General features: G+C 33.3%; 2 protein-coding genes and 1 non-coding gene across 3 annotated transcripts; 2 read left to right on the plus strand and 1 right to left on the minus strand.

The window, feature by feature from the left end:
• The first annotated feature begins 4,647 nt into the window (after positions 1-4,647).
• Positions 4,648-6,870, plus strand: LOC139890827 (uncharacterized). The gene is made up of 7 exons (XM_071873741.1): positions 4,648-4,996; positions 5,310-5,409; positions 5,502-5,622; positions 5,741-5,862; positions 5,970-6,091; positions 6,171-6,330; positions 6,575-6,870. Exons 1-7 carry the CDS (start codon positions 4,870-4,872, stop codon positions 6,690-6,692), a joined length of 870 nt encoding a protein of 289 aa, XP_071729842.1. The 5' UTR covers positions 4,648-4,869; the 3' UTR covers positions 6,693-6,870.
• Positions 6,871-7,858: 988 nt separating this feature from the next.
• Positions 7,859-7,944, plus strand: TRNAM-CAU (transfer RNA methionine (anticodon CAU)). Its single transcript is given in 2 exon segments — positions 7,859-7,896; positions 7,909-7,944. It is a non-coding gene; the product is annotated as a tRNA-Met (tRNA).
• Positions 7,945-8,057: 113 nt separating this feature from the next.
• On the minus strand, positions 8,058-10,589 carry LOC139890828 (3-oxoacyl-[acyl-carrier-protein] synthase I, chloroplastic-like). Its single transcript, XM_071873742.1, has 7 exons — positions 10,155-10,589; positions 9,195-9,626; positions 8,721-8,894; positions 8,541-8,654; positions 8,354-8,455; positions 8,200-8,266; positions 8,058-8,125 (listed from the first exon to the last, which is right to left on the minus strand). The coding sequence occupies exons 1-7, from the start codon at positions 10,587-10,589 to the stop codon at positions 8,058-8,060; spliced, it is 1,392 nt and encodes a 463-aa protein (XP_071729843.1).
• Between the last annotated feature and the right edge of the window lie 4,997 nt (positions 10,590-15,586).

Below are 15,586 nucleotides of genomic sequence, written 5' to 3' on the forward strand. Positions count from 1 at the left end.
ATTAACGATGGTTAAGTTGCGGACGAAGGACGTACATCATTGCATATTTGTAATATGAATTAACTGAGTAGTTAAAATTCACACATAATAGCTTAGTACGGGAAGATTTATTATGGTTTAAAAATTTATACATATAAAATATACATATAAATCTTTCGATTGAAAATGAGTTAATACTTCATAACTCGTTGATACAATATATTAGTTGTTGATTCGTAATGATGTCCACAATGATTCTTGAACTGATAGAGTTTGTGATGTTACAGGTGCTGTTGATTCTGACGATACTGACGGCACTGACTGTGTTGATGATGCTACGGTCCTGTTGATGCTGTTGGTAAAACAATTCTAGCTTGTAAATCGTACACCATTTTTGATCAAAGTTTCTACTCTACCATCTCCTTTCCCTCATCCGATTTACGGTCAGAATTAAATAATCTCTAAGATTTTGGAGATTACATAACTGCCGCAGAGATATCTCTTCAATGAAGTTTATGAATCAATACTTAATCGTTGTGGTATTCCTTGGTATCTACATGGCGTATGACGTCGATGCTCGTGGGACAGATTGTGAAGTTGAGGTTTGCGATGCGGTTGTTGTTGGTGGTGGTAATGGTACTGTTGATGTTGTTGATGGTGGTACTGGTTATGCTGCTGGTGCTGCTCTGGTGTTTGTAACCTTTGCACCATATTCTCCAAAGCCACTACCCGAGCGCGAAGCTCGTTGACTTCTTCTATTACACCGGGGTGATTGTCGGTTCGGACGAGCGGATAAATAAGATCTAGAATTTGGTGTAGTATGTAATCGTGACGAGATACTCTAGAAATAATAGAGAAAATGGTGTTTCGGATAGGTTCGCCGGTAAGTGCTTCAGGTTCTTCGCCAAGAGGGCAATGTGGTGGATGGAAGGGATCACCTTCTTCTTGTCTCCAATGATTAAGGAGGCTACGAACCCATCCCCAATTCATCCAGAATAGATGATGACTAATTGGTTGATCCATTCCGGTCACACTGCTTTCGAAACTTGAGTGGGATTCCATTTCGGAATTCGAGGGACTTGAACTAATGACGAATTCCATTTCGTACGATTTGATAAAGGATTTTTCGATACGAAATGATTTTCCGGCTATCGGGTGGTATTCTAACTACATAGAATATCTATATATATAGATCAAAAGATTTCATAGATTACGGAGGAATTTACGAAATATGTCAGGCAAAGTTTACGGTAATAGATACGATAAGATATGATTTAACAGATACGCTAAGATATAAATTTTGTCTATACACTATTCATGCAATCAATGCAGCAAGACGTTTCTAGACTAAGAATGATAAGCAGGTAATTTTCTAAGGATGGTAAGTAGATGATTTTCGACTAAAAATGATAAACAAAACTTTTGACATGCAGACACGGTCGAAGTCCAGACTCACTAATGCATCTTAACAACTATCAGTTAGACACACTAATGCAAGACCTGGTTCACTAAGACCACCGCTCTGATACCAACTGAAAGGACCCGTTCATATACATTATAAACGATTCACAATAGTTGATTACATCGCGAGGTATTTGACCTCTATATGATACGTTTTACAAACATTGCATTCGTTTTTAAAAGACAAACTTTCTTTACATCAAAAATTGACGGCATGCATACCATTTCATATTACATCCAACTATAATTGACTTAATATTAATCTTGATGAACTCAACGACTCGAATGCAACGTCTTTCAAAGTATGTCATGAATGACTCCAGGTAATATCCTTAAAATGAGCTAATGCACAGCGGAAGATTTCTTTAATACCTGAGAATAAACATGCTTAAAAGTGTCAACCAAAAGGTTGGTGAGTTCATAGGTTTATCATATCAATCATTTCAATATATTAATAGACCACAAGATTTCCGTTTATAAATATATGTACACTCGCAAGTGTATAAAAGTATTCTATAAGTTGTAGGCACCCGGTAACAAGCCTTAACGTTCATGTTTTACCCTCTGAAGTACACCAGATCAGGTGTGTTTAATATAACCTCGAAGTACTAAAGCATCCCATAGTCAGGATGGGGTTTGTCAGGCCCAATAGATCTATCTTTAGGATTCGCGCCTACCGTACATAGACAAGTAGTTTAATGTTACCAAGCTAAGGGTATATTTCTGGTTTAAACCCACATAGAATTAGTTTTAGTACTTGTGCCTACTTCGTAAAACATTTATAAAACAGCGCATGTATTCTCAGCCCAAAAATATATATTGCAAAAGCAATTAAAAAGGGAGCAAATGAAACTCACAATACTGTATTTCGTAGCAATTATGTATATGACGGCACTGAATAAGTGCAGGGTTTATCTCGGATTCATGAACCTATATTAAGTATATATATATTTATATGTTGGTCAATATCTGTCTAACAATTTAGGTCAGGTCGTAGTGTATCACAATCCTAATGCTCGAGACCGACATGCAAAAGTCAACAAAAGTCAACTTGACCCAAAATGACTTCCAAAATCTATACGTGTTTATTATATAACTTATATATAGTCGTTTTATATATTTAAATATATTTATCAGATCTTATTATACTAAATAATACAAGTCATTTATTAATAAATAAAAATTTATATTTAAATTCATATATGATAAAAATATACTTTTATATATCTCAAGTAATAAAATTTATAAAATTCACTTAATATCATAAAAATATAGTGGTATGTATTATTAATGTAATTATATTACGTGTGGTAAAAATATCTTTGTACGCATATTTATTTGATTAAATAATATTGATAATAATAATAATGTTAAAAATAATAAAATGATAGTTTCAATAAAAATATTAATTTTTAGTAATAAAAATAATTTTAGTAATAATATCAACTGATAACAATTATAATAATCGTTTTAATAATAATATTAAAATTAATAATAATTCAGTTGACCATATCTTTTAATCCGTTCATCGAACCCACACGATTTCTAAATGAAAAGTTATTAATTTTTCTTTAGCTTTTCAACGACATGCATATCATATACCTTATCTCAGTAGCATATGCATCAAATTCGTGATTTATCATAAACTATTTAACGACGAAACTAAGCATACAAACATGCATAATCATATATACTCGAGCACTAGTCAGGGATACACTATTAATATATAAAAGATAATATATGAATGCTCACGTATCAATATTGTGATTCAATATTGCAGGAAAGTACGTAGACGCAACGAAAATGATAAACGTTAGGTTGACCTCACGAGCAATACCCTCGAAAAATATCCATAACCTCCACAGCTATAACCCATAATTTCCTTAGCTCTATCCCGTTTGAAAACTTATTTTGAAATCGTCTGAATATAACTCCGTCGTAGTATTTTATGTATACTAATAATATCTTGAAATAATACTAAGTAAATATATCTATGTAATTCGATTGAGAGAGTTTAGAGAAATATATTTTCAAGTTTCTATGAAATAATAAAACCTATTGAATTCTATTTATAATAGATTTTTGAATTATTAAAGTGAATTATTAAAGTATGAATTATTAAAGTGAATTATTAAAGTATGAATTATTAAAGTTAAAGTAAAGTAAAAGTAAAGTAAAGGTAAAGTTAAAGTATAGTAAAAGTATAAAACTATGTACGTATAATACGCGTATAAATATATATAATATTAATTTAAATCGTTATATATATTTGATAAAATAAAATATAAATATCGTTATTTTATCATACTAGTTAAGTAATGAGTGGTCAACAAGAATAGATTTCTTAAATCACAGTGGACCTCATAACATAGGCCCGTGATCATATCATAATGTATCTGATAATTCAATCATTTGATATTATCTCTTAATTCTGTCAATAAATATATCGAAACAAATACGTTCATGTAAAGTATCATATATCTAATACTTTGTTAATGTTTTCAGTTAATATTATATATTATATATACATATCTATATACACATAATTGTTCGTGAATCGTCGAACACGGTCAAAGGATAATTGATTACATGAATGTAGTTCCAAACTTTTTGAGATTCAACATTACAAATTCTGCTTATCGTGTCGGAAACATATAAAGGTTAAGTTTAAATTTGGTCGAAAATTTCCGGGTCGTCACACCACCAAACCCAAGCCATGCCGTAACACAGAAGACCGAAGTCTTTGTCGCATGTGTCCACCACCGCTTTAAGCAAAATCGTCGGAAAAAACTCGAGAGAACTAAGAGGGTAACCTAATCCGAAGAGAGAATACGTGGAAAAGGAAAACTAAAGTAGTAAAGGAAAGCCATCGGACCACCGGCGAGGTGCCGGTGGCCGGGAAAGAGGTTCACGGTGGAGGGAACAAAACGTACGCAAGAGTTTTTGGGAGAGGATGTTTTAGTACGTGAATTAGCTGATTAGTTGTTTTAAAAACTTTAACTATATGGTGGTCATTTGTCACTTTTGCTAGATGTACAATTAATTTGCAATTTTTTTTTTTTTTTTTTTTTTTTTTTTTTTTGTAAAGTATGAAAGTGTACATCTTCTCCAACTTCTCCAATCTCTAATACGTAAATGTGAAAGCATGTTTGTATAAATGTGTTATTTTTGTAGTATCAAGATCATTGAAAGGAGAAAAATAAAACTGCAATTTGAGTCCAACAAATATAAAAATTTACACTTACGTCCCTTTACGTTAGTCAAACATGTACCATACTGCTAACATCACCCGCCAGGCCACGATTCACCATTTCCGATAATAACAATTTAACCGGCGATCGTACATTTATCTACTACCACCTGCTTACGTCATCTTCTATTTTACAAATCACAAACTCAGACATACATATATAGATATCATCAGTAGTTATGGCTAATCGAATTTTAATGATATCGGTAATAGCATTTGTATGCTTTATAGTATTGATGTTTGTTACTCCTGCAATTCCTCAAGATCAACAGTATCATGATTTTGCCGATCAACGTCGATTTTTAGGTAAATTATTGTAATAATTCATATTCTGAAGTAGCGGTTTAAGCTAGGGCTTTGTATAACAGTACAATTTGTTGTGTTTAATTTTGTTATTGTTGCTGCTAGGGCTTCCTCATAGTTTTTGAAAAGATTTATACATCAATTGTTAATTTTAGGGTAAAATGAGACTTTATGTGCTTCAAGAATAGAACTGTATATTGAATAGCAAATTGTCACACCTAGCTTTATTATTATTATTATTATTTTTTTTTTTTAATTTTCATATATATGTTTGTTTGTTTACTTGTGTGATAAGGTTGAAAGCTCCTGTTTTCAGGTATACCTAATGCTCTGAATGTCATTTCAAATGTGCCTTTCTTGATTGTTGGTGTCATAGGGCTCATACTCTGCTATTATAAAAACTTCTTTAAGTTGAGGTATGTTGTTGAATCTTTTGATTGTATTGGGAATATTTTAGTCTTGGCACTCTTAGCTAATAAAATATTTATGCATATATATATCAACTAAGTCTGCAAGGGGAGCTTTGTGGTTGGACTTTTTTCTACATTGGTGTGGCTGCTGTTGGTTTTGGATCTTCTTATTATCATCTCGAGCCGAATGATGCTACCCTTGTTTGGGATCGTCTACCTGTGAGCCTTATCTTTCAATATATTTTATACAGATTTATGTAGCACTGACTTCATGCTAACATTCTCCTGTTTTATTTACTGTTCATTTGATTTTGATTTTGATTTTACATGAATCCAGATGACCATTGCGTTCACTTCTATTGTTGCAATATTTATTATTGAAAGAATTGACCAGCGAAAGGGAACATACTCCATCATTCCATTGCTTTTGGTTGGTGTCGTAAGCATATTGTACTGGAGGTAACTATATCCTTTTACACATCTTATTTGTATTTTTATTACATAGAGATTTTAAGTACATCGGTTTAAGTACATGGTCATCACCGAGTGTTCTATTTTTCTGATAGGTTTTTTGATGATCTCCGACCGTATGCCTTAGTTCAGTTTATACCTTTAATTGCCATTCCTTTGATGGCCATCATGCTGCCTCCAATGTACACACATTCTACATATTGGCTATGGGCTGCAGGTATAATATCGTCCTTTGTCTTTTTCATATACTTCTCAGACCTTTTCATTTACAAAGTTTCAAATGTACAAAATTTCAGGTTTTTATCTTCTGGCGAAGGTTGAAGAAGCTGCAGATGATACAATATACAAATGGACTCATCATGTAGTTAGCGGACACACTCTCAAGCACCTGTGTGCTGCAATGGTCCCTGTATTTTTGACACTTATGCTTGCAAAGAGGGATATTGTAACCGATAGGTATAGTCTCTTCTCTTACCATATAAAAGTGCTGTTTATAAATTTGGAGTATCCATTTCTTATTTCAGGCGCTTCAACACGTATTCTTTAAACACTTTTTGATTAGGTCATGACTATTATGATGATTCTTAATACAAATGTTTATGACCACCCCTAAAATTTTATTTTTCCAAAAATTATAGTACTCTCAAAAGTTGTGCTCTGTATATCTATCTATCTTGCATTTTGTCTAATTCTATTACAGGGTAAGCTTGCTGCAAATATGGAAAATATCATTGACCAACTACAGACAAAATGGTGTGGAGACTGAGAATCAAACGATCACCTACACAAGTGTTCCTATCGAGGAGCCTCGTGAATGAGTTCACCTTCTTACTTTTACCAATTTCAACTTTACTGCTGTACATACAAGAATCATAACAACTTTGTACGTGTAATTCGCCATTGAGGTTTTTAATTTTTACTTAATAGTCACTGGCATTTATAGGAAAATTACTGTATTCTTTTTGACAGAAACGTAACTCACCATCATAATCTCATCAATCATATACAGTTCAAGAGAGATTCGCCATCTTGACATTATAGCTTCTTGCACCCTTCTAATTGTGAAATGCTCTAATAACTAGTAACTATCTAGACTAGATACTGTTATATTTTTTATGCTCCGGTCAGTGGTGGAAGCAGTATTTTTTTTCACCGGGGGAGATTTTTTTTAAAAAGCATACGGAGGTTTTTGGGCAAAATAAGGAGGCTTTTGGGCAAAATATGGAGGCTTTTGGGCAAAATACGGAGGCTTTGGGGGCAAAATATGGAGACTTTTGGGCACAAAAAAGAAAGTCCACTAGGGCAAACTCGAAAAATTCAAAATTTTTACACTGAAAATTACAAATCCAGTGGGGGCGGGCGCCCCACCCTGCCCCCACATATTTCCGCCCCTGGCTGCGGTTAACATGTTTGTACTTTGCTTACTGTTATAGTTCCTGAAAGTGTTCTCCACTAACGATATGTACTCAAGTTATGAACAGAAGTTTTTTCCTATTATCTGCTAGTTTACAATCACAGAATACATGGGATGTTCGATGTAAAGTGTTGCTTACAGTATATTGCTCATTAATAATGTTTGTGTTTTCGGGTGATTTGCTAGAGCAGAAACTAGGCAATCGAGTTGTAATAAATTTATACTATGATCTTATAATTAGATACATATACAGATTTGCATAAACTTATCAAGCTTATCCACACTTGACCAGACCACCAAACATGATTCGTGACTGATCATTATGCTCGATCATTGATCAAGTCTTTAAGCCAAATTCATTTATGTGTATCCACATTCCCATGTAACTCAAGGGGTATATTTACGATATGTACAGTTTAAAGATATGTATTCTAGGGTTTACAATGAGATATTGTTAGCTGAGCCAAATCTTCAGGTAAATGATTTTCAAACAGGTTTGAAACTGCTTAATGTCGACTGAGCATTAGTAAATGGTTTTAAGAAAATGAAAGGCAACAGTATCCCACAAACGGGGTGGTGGCGCAGTTGGCTAGCGCGTAGGTCTCATAGCAATTAGAGTGATCCTGAGGTCGAGAGTTCGAGCCTCTCTCACCCCATAAATCTTTTTCATTTTAAAATCACTGTTTCTAATCACTAAGTTACTACTACTAATATAATGATAATAATAAATTACAAATATGGTCATAGTTTGGAACAATGAGATAAGAGATCAAGGCTCGAACGGTGAGAATGCTACAATGGAATTGTGTCCTCCGATGCCCATCGAATTTGAAATGGCTGCATGAAAGAAGAGTGATTAATTAATTAAGTGAGCTCTCTAATTATATTATAAACTATGAAAAAATACTCACCAACGTTGATTTCATGATGCTTCTTCTTATTTGCGACTGTATCAAATTCTACTACCGGTTCTATGTTCTACATTCGCACAATGAACAAGGTAGGGTTATTAGTTTATATAAAGAATATCAAGAAATATACGTACGTGTTTAGACATTCACGTACCAACTGATTAATGGTGGGATGCAACCATCCTGTTTGAATCGCTTTTATTGTGGCAATAGCTTCGAGACCTCCCGCTGCACCCATACAATGTCCAATCATAGACTAAAACATAAACAAGAAGATAACGTCAACAAAGTATTGAATTGTTGTATTTATAATGGTAGACCATGGCGTTGGTTTGCTTCACCTTAGTAGCGTTCATCTTGATTCTTGTAGTGTTCTTAAATACGTTCTTGAGACCGGATACTTCAGCTAGATCCCCGTGAAGCGTTGAAGTTGCATGTGCGTTGACATAATTTACCTACCAACGATTACTATTTAGCGAATGTAATTTTTCAAATGATTGAAAAAAAAAATGATCAGGTACCTCCTCTGCGGACACACCGGCGTTCACAAGACAACTTTGAATACAAGACGTAACAATATGACCGTCTGATCGTGGACAAGTTATATGATACGCATCACAATTTATAGCACCTCCTAAGTATTCAGCAAGTATCGGCGCGTCTCTTTTCATTGCATGATCTAAACTTTCCATCACCTAAGAAAGAAGTTATCAGTAACTTAATTAGTACTCCCTCCGTCTCAGATTAATATTCCAGTATTCTTTTTCAGGTTGTCCCAAATTAATTGTCCACTTCCAAAAATAGAAAGTAAATTTAATAAAGTTTACAATATTGTTCCTAATGAATTAATTTAATTACAAAAGTTAGAGGCCTTTCTAATAAATTAATTGATTGTAAAACTGTAAAGTTGATTAATCTGGGATGGAGGGAGTACCAAACTAAAACACACTGCAGATAAAAAATATTAAGGATGATCGAAAATCGATTTAAGTTACCAGGACACCCGAACCCTCGCCCAAAACGAAGCCATCTCTATCTTTGTCCCATGGTCTACAAGCAGTTTGGGGATCGTCGTTTCTCTGAGACATGCCTTTAGTAGCAGCAAAACCTCCCATTACGATAGGAATAATCGGCGCATCAGAGCCGCCTGCAATTATCAAATCTGCCCTGCCTTCACGAATATGATTTGCAGCATTAAAGAAGCAATAATTGGATGTTGCACAAGAAGCTGAAACGGAGTAGTTTGGTCCGGTGAATCCAATATCAACAGCAAGTAAGGCAGAGCCCATGTTACATAATACTAAAGGGGAGAGATATGGTGAGATTCTACTGCAACCTTTCTTGATTAAACACTCCATGCCATTTGAAAACACCGTAACACCTCCTGCTGCAGATCCAATTAGTACGCCAGCTCGCTCCTTATTAATCTGAATACACACCATTTTTAGAGATTCGGTAACATGATGCAACAACAACAATAATAAGCTTAGAGGTAAAAAAATATTTCATTCATCAATTCATCGGATAGTCTTAACATGAAAAATCTTATTCGTCTGAAATGTTTTTACCTTTGTGCCGATATAACCATTAGTAGTAGATTTTTTTTTTAAACAGTAGTACAAGATCACCAGGGGACTTAACCACCTACGCGTTCATCTTCCGCAGTTGCATAACCTGCCCCCAACTGTTTTCTAGGAGGAAACCGCCCAATCCGAGGGCATGGGCGGTAAAACCCCCTCTCCCACTGCTCCCACAACGCAATGTGCGGAAGACACTCTTGGGTGGAATTCAAGGGTATTGTGTGCAATGTTGCACCCTACGGGAGTCGAACTGCCTGACCTCTCGCTAAGAGAGGCAGACCACTACCACATGAGTAACAACACTATGTTTAGTAGTAGTATTTAGTAGTATCAAAACAAGATTAAGACTCAAATGTATCTGAATGGAGTAAAAACCTTAGAGGAGTTTTGGCCAGCAAGACCCGCATCTTCAAGTGCTTTTTTCCCGGCAACAATGCAATACCGTTGACAGTTATCAAGTCTCATGTCATGTTTGGGGTCAATGTACCCATTTGACACGAAACCGTGCATTTGACCTGCAAATCGTGTCGTTAAGTCTGAAGGATCAAAGCTATCTATTAACCCGATACCGCTTACCCCATCTAAGAGTTGTTTGTAAAACATATCCACATCGTTTCCAAACACCGAAACAACGCCCATGCCAGTAATAACGACTCGTTTTTTTGCATCTTTTTCTCTTTTCGGGGCGGTCACAGTGACATGGGAAGCATGTAACACTTGAGTGCCTTTGATGGTAATTTGTGGTCGTGATTTGTTAATCAGTGGGGATCTAAACGATGGTGTTGGCAGAAGATGAGTTTTAGCTTCCATTGTTGCTATCTTTATTACTCCGTAACTATATTTTGTTTACCATATATATATAGCCATATAGGAACGCTTTTTTTATCTTAAGATTGTATTGTATTATCTAGTATAATAACTATCATGCATTATTTGCATCTACTTGTAATCATAAATCATTGGTACGCGACAACATAAATGTCAATTATTGTGGGATGTAGTAATTAATATGGTTTTCAATTTTAACCGATGAAAGATGACGAAAACGATGCGGTCAAGTAAGTTGTTCTAAGGTTGTTTCAAGTCCCGGTGTTGTTTTGATTATAAGCCTCGTAGTATTTAGCGCGGTTTGGTTGAGTATTTTTTTTTTTTTTTAATATATATATTTTAGATGACTTTCAATCATTTTTTTTTTGCCTTAGACCAATTCCAACCATGACGCCGTCATGGACATTTCTTCAACGCCACATCAGCTTTCTCTCTCATCCTTTCTCATCACTTCCTCCCATAACACTCTCATAACACACCATTCATGACATACTTCCTCAATTTTTATTATTTATTTTATTTATTATTATTATTATTAAAAGTACATTAGAGTTAAAAATAAATAATTTACAAATCAAATATATGAAATAATGATTAAAATCAAAAAAAAAAAAAAACAAAAAACAAAAAAAGACTACACGTATAGTATAGTACTCCCAATTTTTAGCAACTACTACCTCCGTCCCATTACAAGTGTCCACTTACTTTTTGCACACAGTTTTAGAAAATCCCACTAACTTCATTCTCCACCAATTAGAAATCTTCTCTCTCCAGAATAATCTCTTCTCATTGGTTAATATACAAAGTGGACATTTGATATAGGACGTCCCAAAATAGAAAAGTGGACTGGGACGGAGGGAGTATCAATTTTGTAGTGGGTCCCATATAAATATAAAATGTAAAATTAAATAAATTACAACTACCAAACTCATCTTCAACCTCACCCCTTTTTCAACCTCACCCACTTTCTTTTAACTTCCATTTTTCATAATATTAATTTACAGCAAAAAAAGAAAAAAAATACACTGGAAATTTAAATTTGGAATTAAACATGATTAAATTGAAAAAAAAAGCCACAAAACTTCGTCCTGGAATATACTTAGGGATGACTTTTGTGAGGGCGATGGTGACGGGGGCGGTTGAGGGCGGCACCAATGCCATCGGCGCCCTCACGTGACATGAATGATGACATGGTGTATAACACACCGTTGGGAATGGTCTTTAAAAATTTTGAAAAAGCTCAAATTTTAAAAAAAATACCCTTGTGTATAAATATTATATTGAAATTAGATCAGATACTTATTTTGTTCTTGGCTAAATAGTACTCGAGCTTAAATAATTATAATTTTTTTGTTGGAAACGTTTAGTATATTAAGGGTCAATTGAATAGACGTAAGAAAAGCTTTATGTTAAATAGTTAAATATTTCTTTTCTATTTTATAATTAAACAATTGATAATGGCAATTGTTTAGGTTAAATAGGCGTAAAAGTTTCAAAAATAAAATATTTCGCTACGGTTATTTTTAAAAGTTCTTGCGTTTATATTAATTCAATTTTAAATTCCACACACACCTTATAAATTAGTGAGACGGCCGCGTTCTTTTGTCTTGATTTTTTTTATTGCTCTCTCGGTGGACATTGTGTTGGAAAAAATTAGTTTCCAAGTGTATTTTTTTTCACAAACTTTGGATCTAAATATGTATACGTATATAAGATATTTATGAGTAATATTCTATATGATTACGTAGCTCTTTACAAGGGCTTCAAGACGTCATATTATGTGTCCAAAGTTATATAATGGTGAATGAGATATCGTATTTCAAGTGAGGTATTTGATGTTAGATTAAAGGAATAAAAGTGGGTTGTAAGACCTACTTCCTTAAGAATCAAAATCGCATTATTTAAGGATCTCATTTAATGAGTTAGTTGGATTGGATGATGCTCATTTAATATCTCATTTAATGAGTTAGTTGGAATATTTCATTTAATGAGTTAGTTGTCATTTAATGAGTTAGTTGGAAATTGAAGTATTTAGTGTATAAATAATACTCATCCATCCATAAAAAGATAACAAAAACAAGAAAAAACACACCAAACACTCTCGTGCATTTTCAGGCAAGTTCTCAACTCCGGCTGTACACAGCTTTAGCCGTTGTACCCTGGAAAACAGACGACGTGTAGACGGCGAATCTGTTTTAAGGGAATCGTGTTAAACACGAGACTCGGCTCATCATCATGTGTTGATGAATCTCCTATTACTCTACTCAGGTATGAATCCGTTATAACATATTTATATATTTGATGATCCATTTAGTTGTTAATTTAAATACGTTTCGAGTACTATATATGAATAACAATCTTAAAACAGATTCATTATAAAAGAAATTGTACCCATTAAGTTTCTTAAAAATTCTGATAAAATTTCTTGAACAAGTCGTATGGAACAGCAAGGAATCCACCAATGTTTAAAAGATTACTCGGTATATCTTGATATGATTCTTGAGTAAATGTGTGTATGGGATTCTGTTGAGATATACATTATATATTATAAAAAAAAAATGTTTATTTTTCTTGAATTGGAATAACTTGTGCATATGGGTAGAAATCGTTATAATATTTTTTTTTTTTTAAAGGCAAGTTGTTGACATCGAATACTCTCATTTGTCACGCACACACGCGCTTTCGGGCAGGAAACCCGAACCGCATTACAGGGATCCGAACCTTATACCATCCCGAGGGGCAGGCGGTCGGACCTGAGTCCTGAATACGGGTCGGTAAAACCTTCCCGGGGCAATTCGGCTTTCAGGAATAAATCCCACGAATATTTTTAAGGAGAGGGACTCGAACTTGAGACCTCCCCACCCTCATCCCAATGCACAAGTGCAAAGGGGTGAACCCGAAATCGTTATAATATACTTATCAACTTATTTGAAAATTTGTTTTACAAACTGAAACTGTATGGAAAAGATTATAATTGATATGTTTTCATCACTTCTGTGTTGGTCCGTTGTGTAAAAATGTTAGGTGAGTTTTTACTACATTTCTAAACATCTTTATCTGGATGGTTAGTAATATTATAAGATAATTATCAATAATTAGTTTTTCATATATGTGAAATGTTAAATATTTTATTGAATTGCTCTAATTGTTGATAGTATGAGGAGATACCGATAGATTTGTAACTTCATTTTAATGCATCATGTATGCAATATTAAGTGTTATTGCTTTTGTTAAGTGTGTTTTAAAAAAAAATAATAATAATAAAAAAAATTGTGATTTGATTTTGTCTAAAATAATTTCCATGTATAATTTTGGTTAAAATGTGGTTAGATTTTGTGCAAAATGATTTCGGTATATGATTTTGGTTAAAACCTAAAAATGTGGTTTGATGTTATCCAAAATCTATCTATAGTTTCTATTAAAATTCTAAAATGATGATTTCATAAATACATATTTTTTAAGCTTTAAAAAAATTCAAAAAGAAATTAAAAAATTCTTAGAGCACCATGATGATGTCATAAATAACAATTAATCTTAATTATATACACTTAATTAATAACAATTAAAGGAAAAATGATAATAATGAAAAATAAATGCAAAAGATATATAACTTAAATAATTATTCTGTTTCTAAATTTAAAAAATTTTCTCCTGCATATTATTTAGTCAAAATTTCAAAACAATATCACATATCTTCATATTAATAGTTTAGCATTCTCTCTTTCAAAATCTTTGATTATTTCGGATCGTATGTTCCAGGCAAAATATTTGTGGTACGCTTTCGTTGTCATTATTTGCTATACGCATTTTATAAACTACAATAATTTGATTATCAAGTTTCTTGGTCGGAATCTGTGGTTTCACGGTTTATTAAACTAAATGACTTTAACATTTACATTCACTTAATACATAAAATATATCATTAAACTGTTTCATTTAAACAAACCCGCGATTTCACGGGTCATTTCACTAGTAATTTACATATGTCTACTAAATCATGATATGGCAAATTACAATCTGTACATTACCGTGAAGACTTTCTTGAATAAATTGAGTCGGGTAAAACAATTAAAGATGAATAGTACTATACGAATTTTGGTCTTTACCGTATGCCTTTTAATTTATTTGGGTAGCTTTTATCAAATAAAAAGTTGGGCTAGTAACTAAAGATTTGTATTATAATATGCTATCCAAAGGCTCTGTACATTTATTCACGATAGGAGTCTTTCTTTTGTATATTTTCATGGGCATAGTGTATTAACTATGAAGGTTTATTCACAAATCAGCTTGTTAGAATAACAACTAGAGTGGTTTGAAAAATCTTTTTTGTGTAGAGTTGCTACACAAGATATTGAGTTTTAGAAAATGATTTATTCATTTTTTTTTCTTCACAATAAACGTTATTTATGTAGAGTTTGTTTCTACATAAATTTGAGATTAGTAATAACTTTTGTCATTGACAAAACAATTATTGGTATAGAATTCGTTTCTATATAAGAGATGGTTAGAAAGGCCGCATATTGTTATTATCTTTGGAAATTAAATGTCAAAGGAGGAGAATTTGAGAGAACCTTTATATGTGTCATGTATGGAAAAACCATATGCATTTGGTTCTCATGGTGGGTTGAAACTTATCTAGTTTGGCCTATCAGGTTGAAACCTGTTTGGTGTAACCTATTTGGTTAAAATTTGTGTGGTTTAACATGTTTGGTTAGAACCTGTTTGGTTTAATCTATTTAGTTAAAACCTGTGTGGTTTAACATATTTGGTTTACCCAGTTTAGTTGAAACGGCTTGGGTTACGTGTTTGGGTTGACACCTATGTGATTTAACCTTGTTTGGTTATAACATGTTTAGTTTAATTGTCTGGGTTATAACTTATTTGGTTTAATCTAGTTGTGATCATTCGAACTTTTGTGTTAGTTCAGTCGATGATCATGAGTGAGAATGATTTGTTGGTCAGTTTTTGTTGCACCGGCT

The sequence above is a fragment of the Rutidosis leptorrhynchoides genome, chromosome 2 (genome assembly GCF_046630445.1).
Source record: "Rutidosis leptorrhynchoides isolate AG116_Rl617_1_P2 chromosome 2, CSIRO_AGI_Rlap_v1, whole genome shotgun sequence".
Classification (NCBI taxonomy): domain Eukaryota; kingdom Viridiplantae; phylum Streptophyta; class Magnoliopsida; order Asterales; family Asteraceae; genus Rutidosis; species Rutidosis leptorrhynchoides.

Bases quoted from the DNA above. Each gene is read 5' to 3' on its own strand.
- LOC139890827 (XM_071873741.1), top strand. From the start codon at position 4,870: ATGGCTAATCGAATTTTAATGATATCGGTAATAGCATTTGTATGCTTT. The intron at 4,997-5,309 runs GTAAATTATTGT...TCCTGTTTTCAG, and splicing joins CGATCAACGTCGATTTTTAG to GTATACCTAATGCTCTGAAT. The intron at 5,623-5,740 runs GTGAGCCTTATC...ACATGAATCCAG, and splicing joins TTGTTTGGGATCGTCTACCT to ATGACCATTGCGTTCACTTC.
- LOC139890828 (XM_071873742.1), bottom strand. From the start codon at position 10,589: ATGGAAGCTAAAACTCATCTTCTGCCAACACCATCGTTTAGATCCCCA. The intron at 8,456-8,540 runs GTGAAGCAAACC...TTTATGTTTTAG, and splicing joins TCAAGATGAACGCTACTAAG to TCTATGATTGGACATTGTAT. The intron at 8,126-8,199 runs GTGAGTATTTTT...TCTTTCATGCAG, and splicing joins GCATCATGAAATCAACGTTG to CCATTTCAAATTCGATGGGC.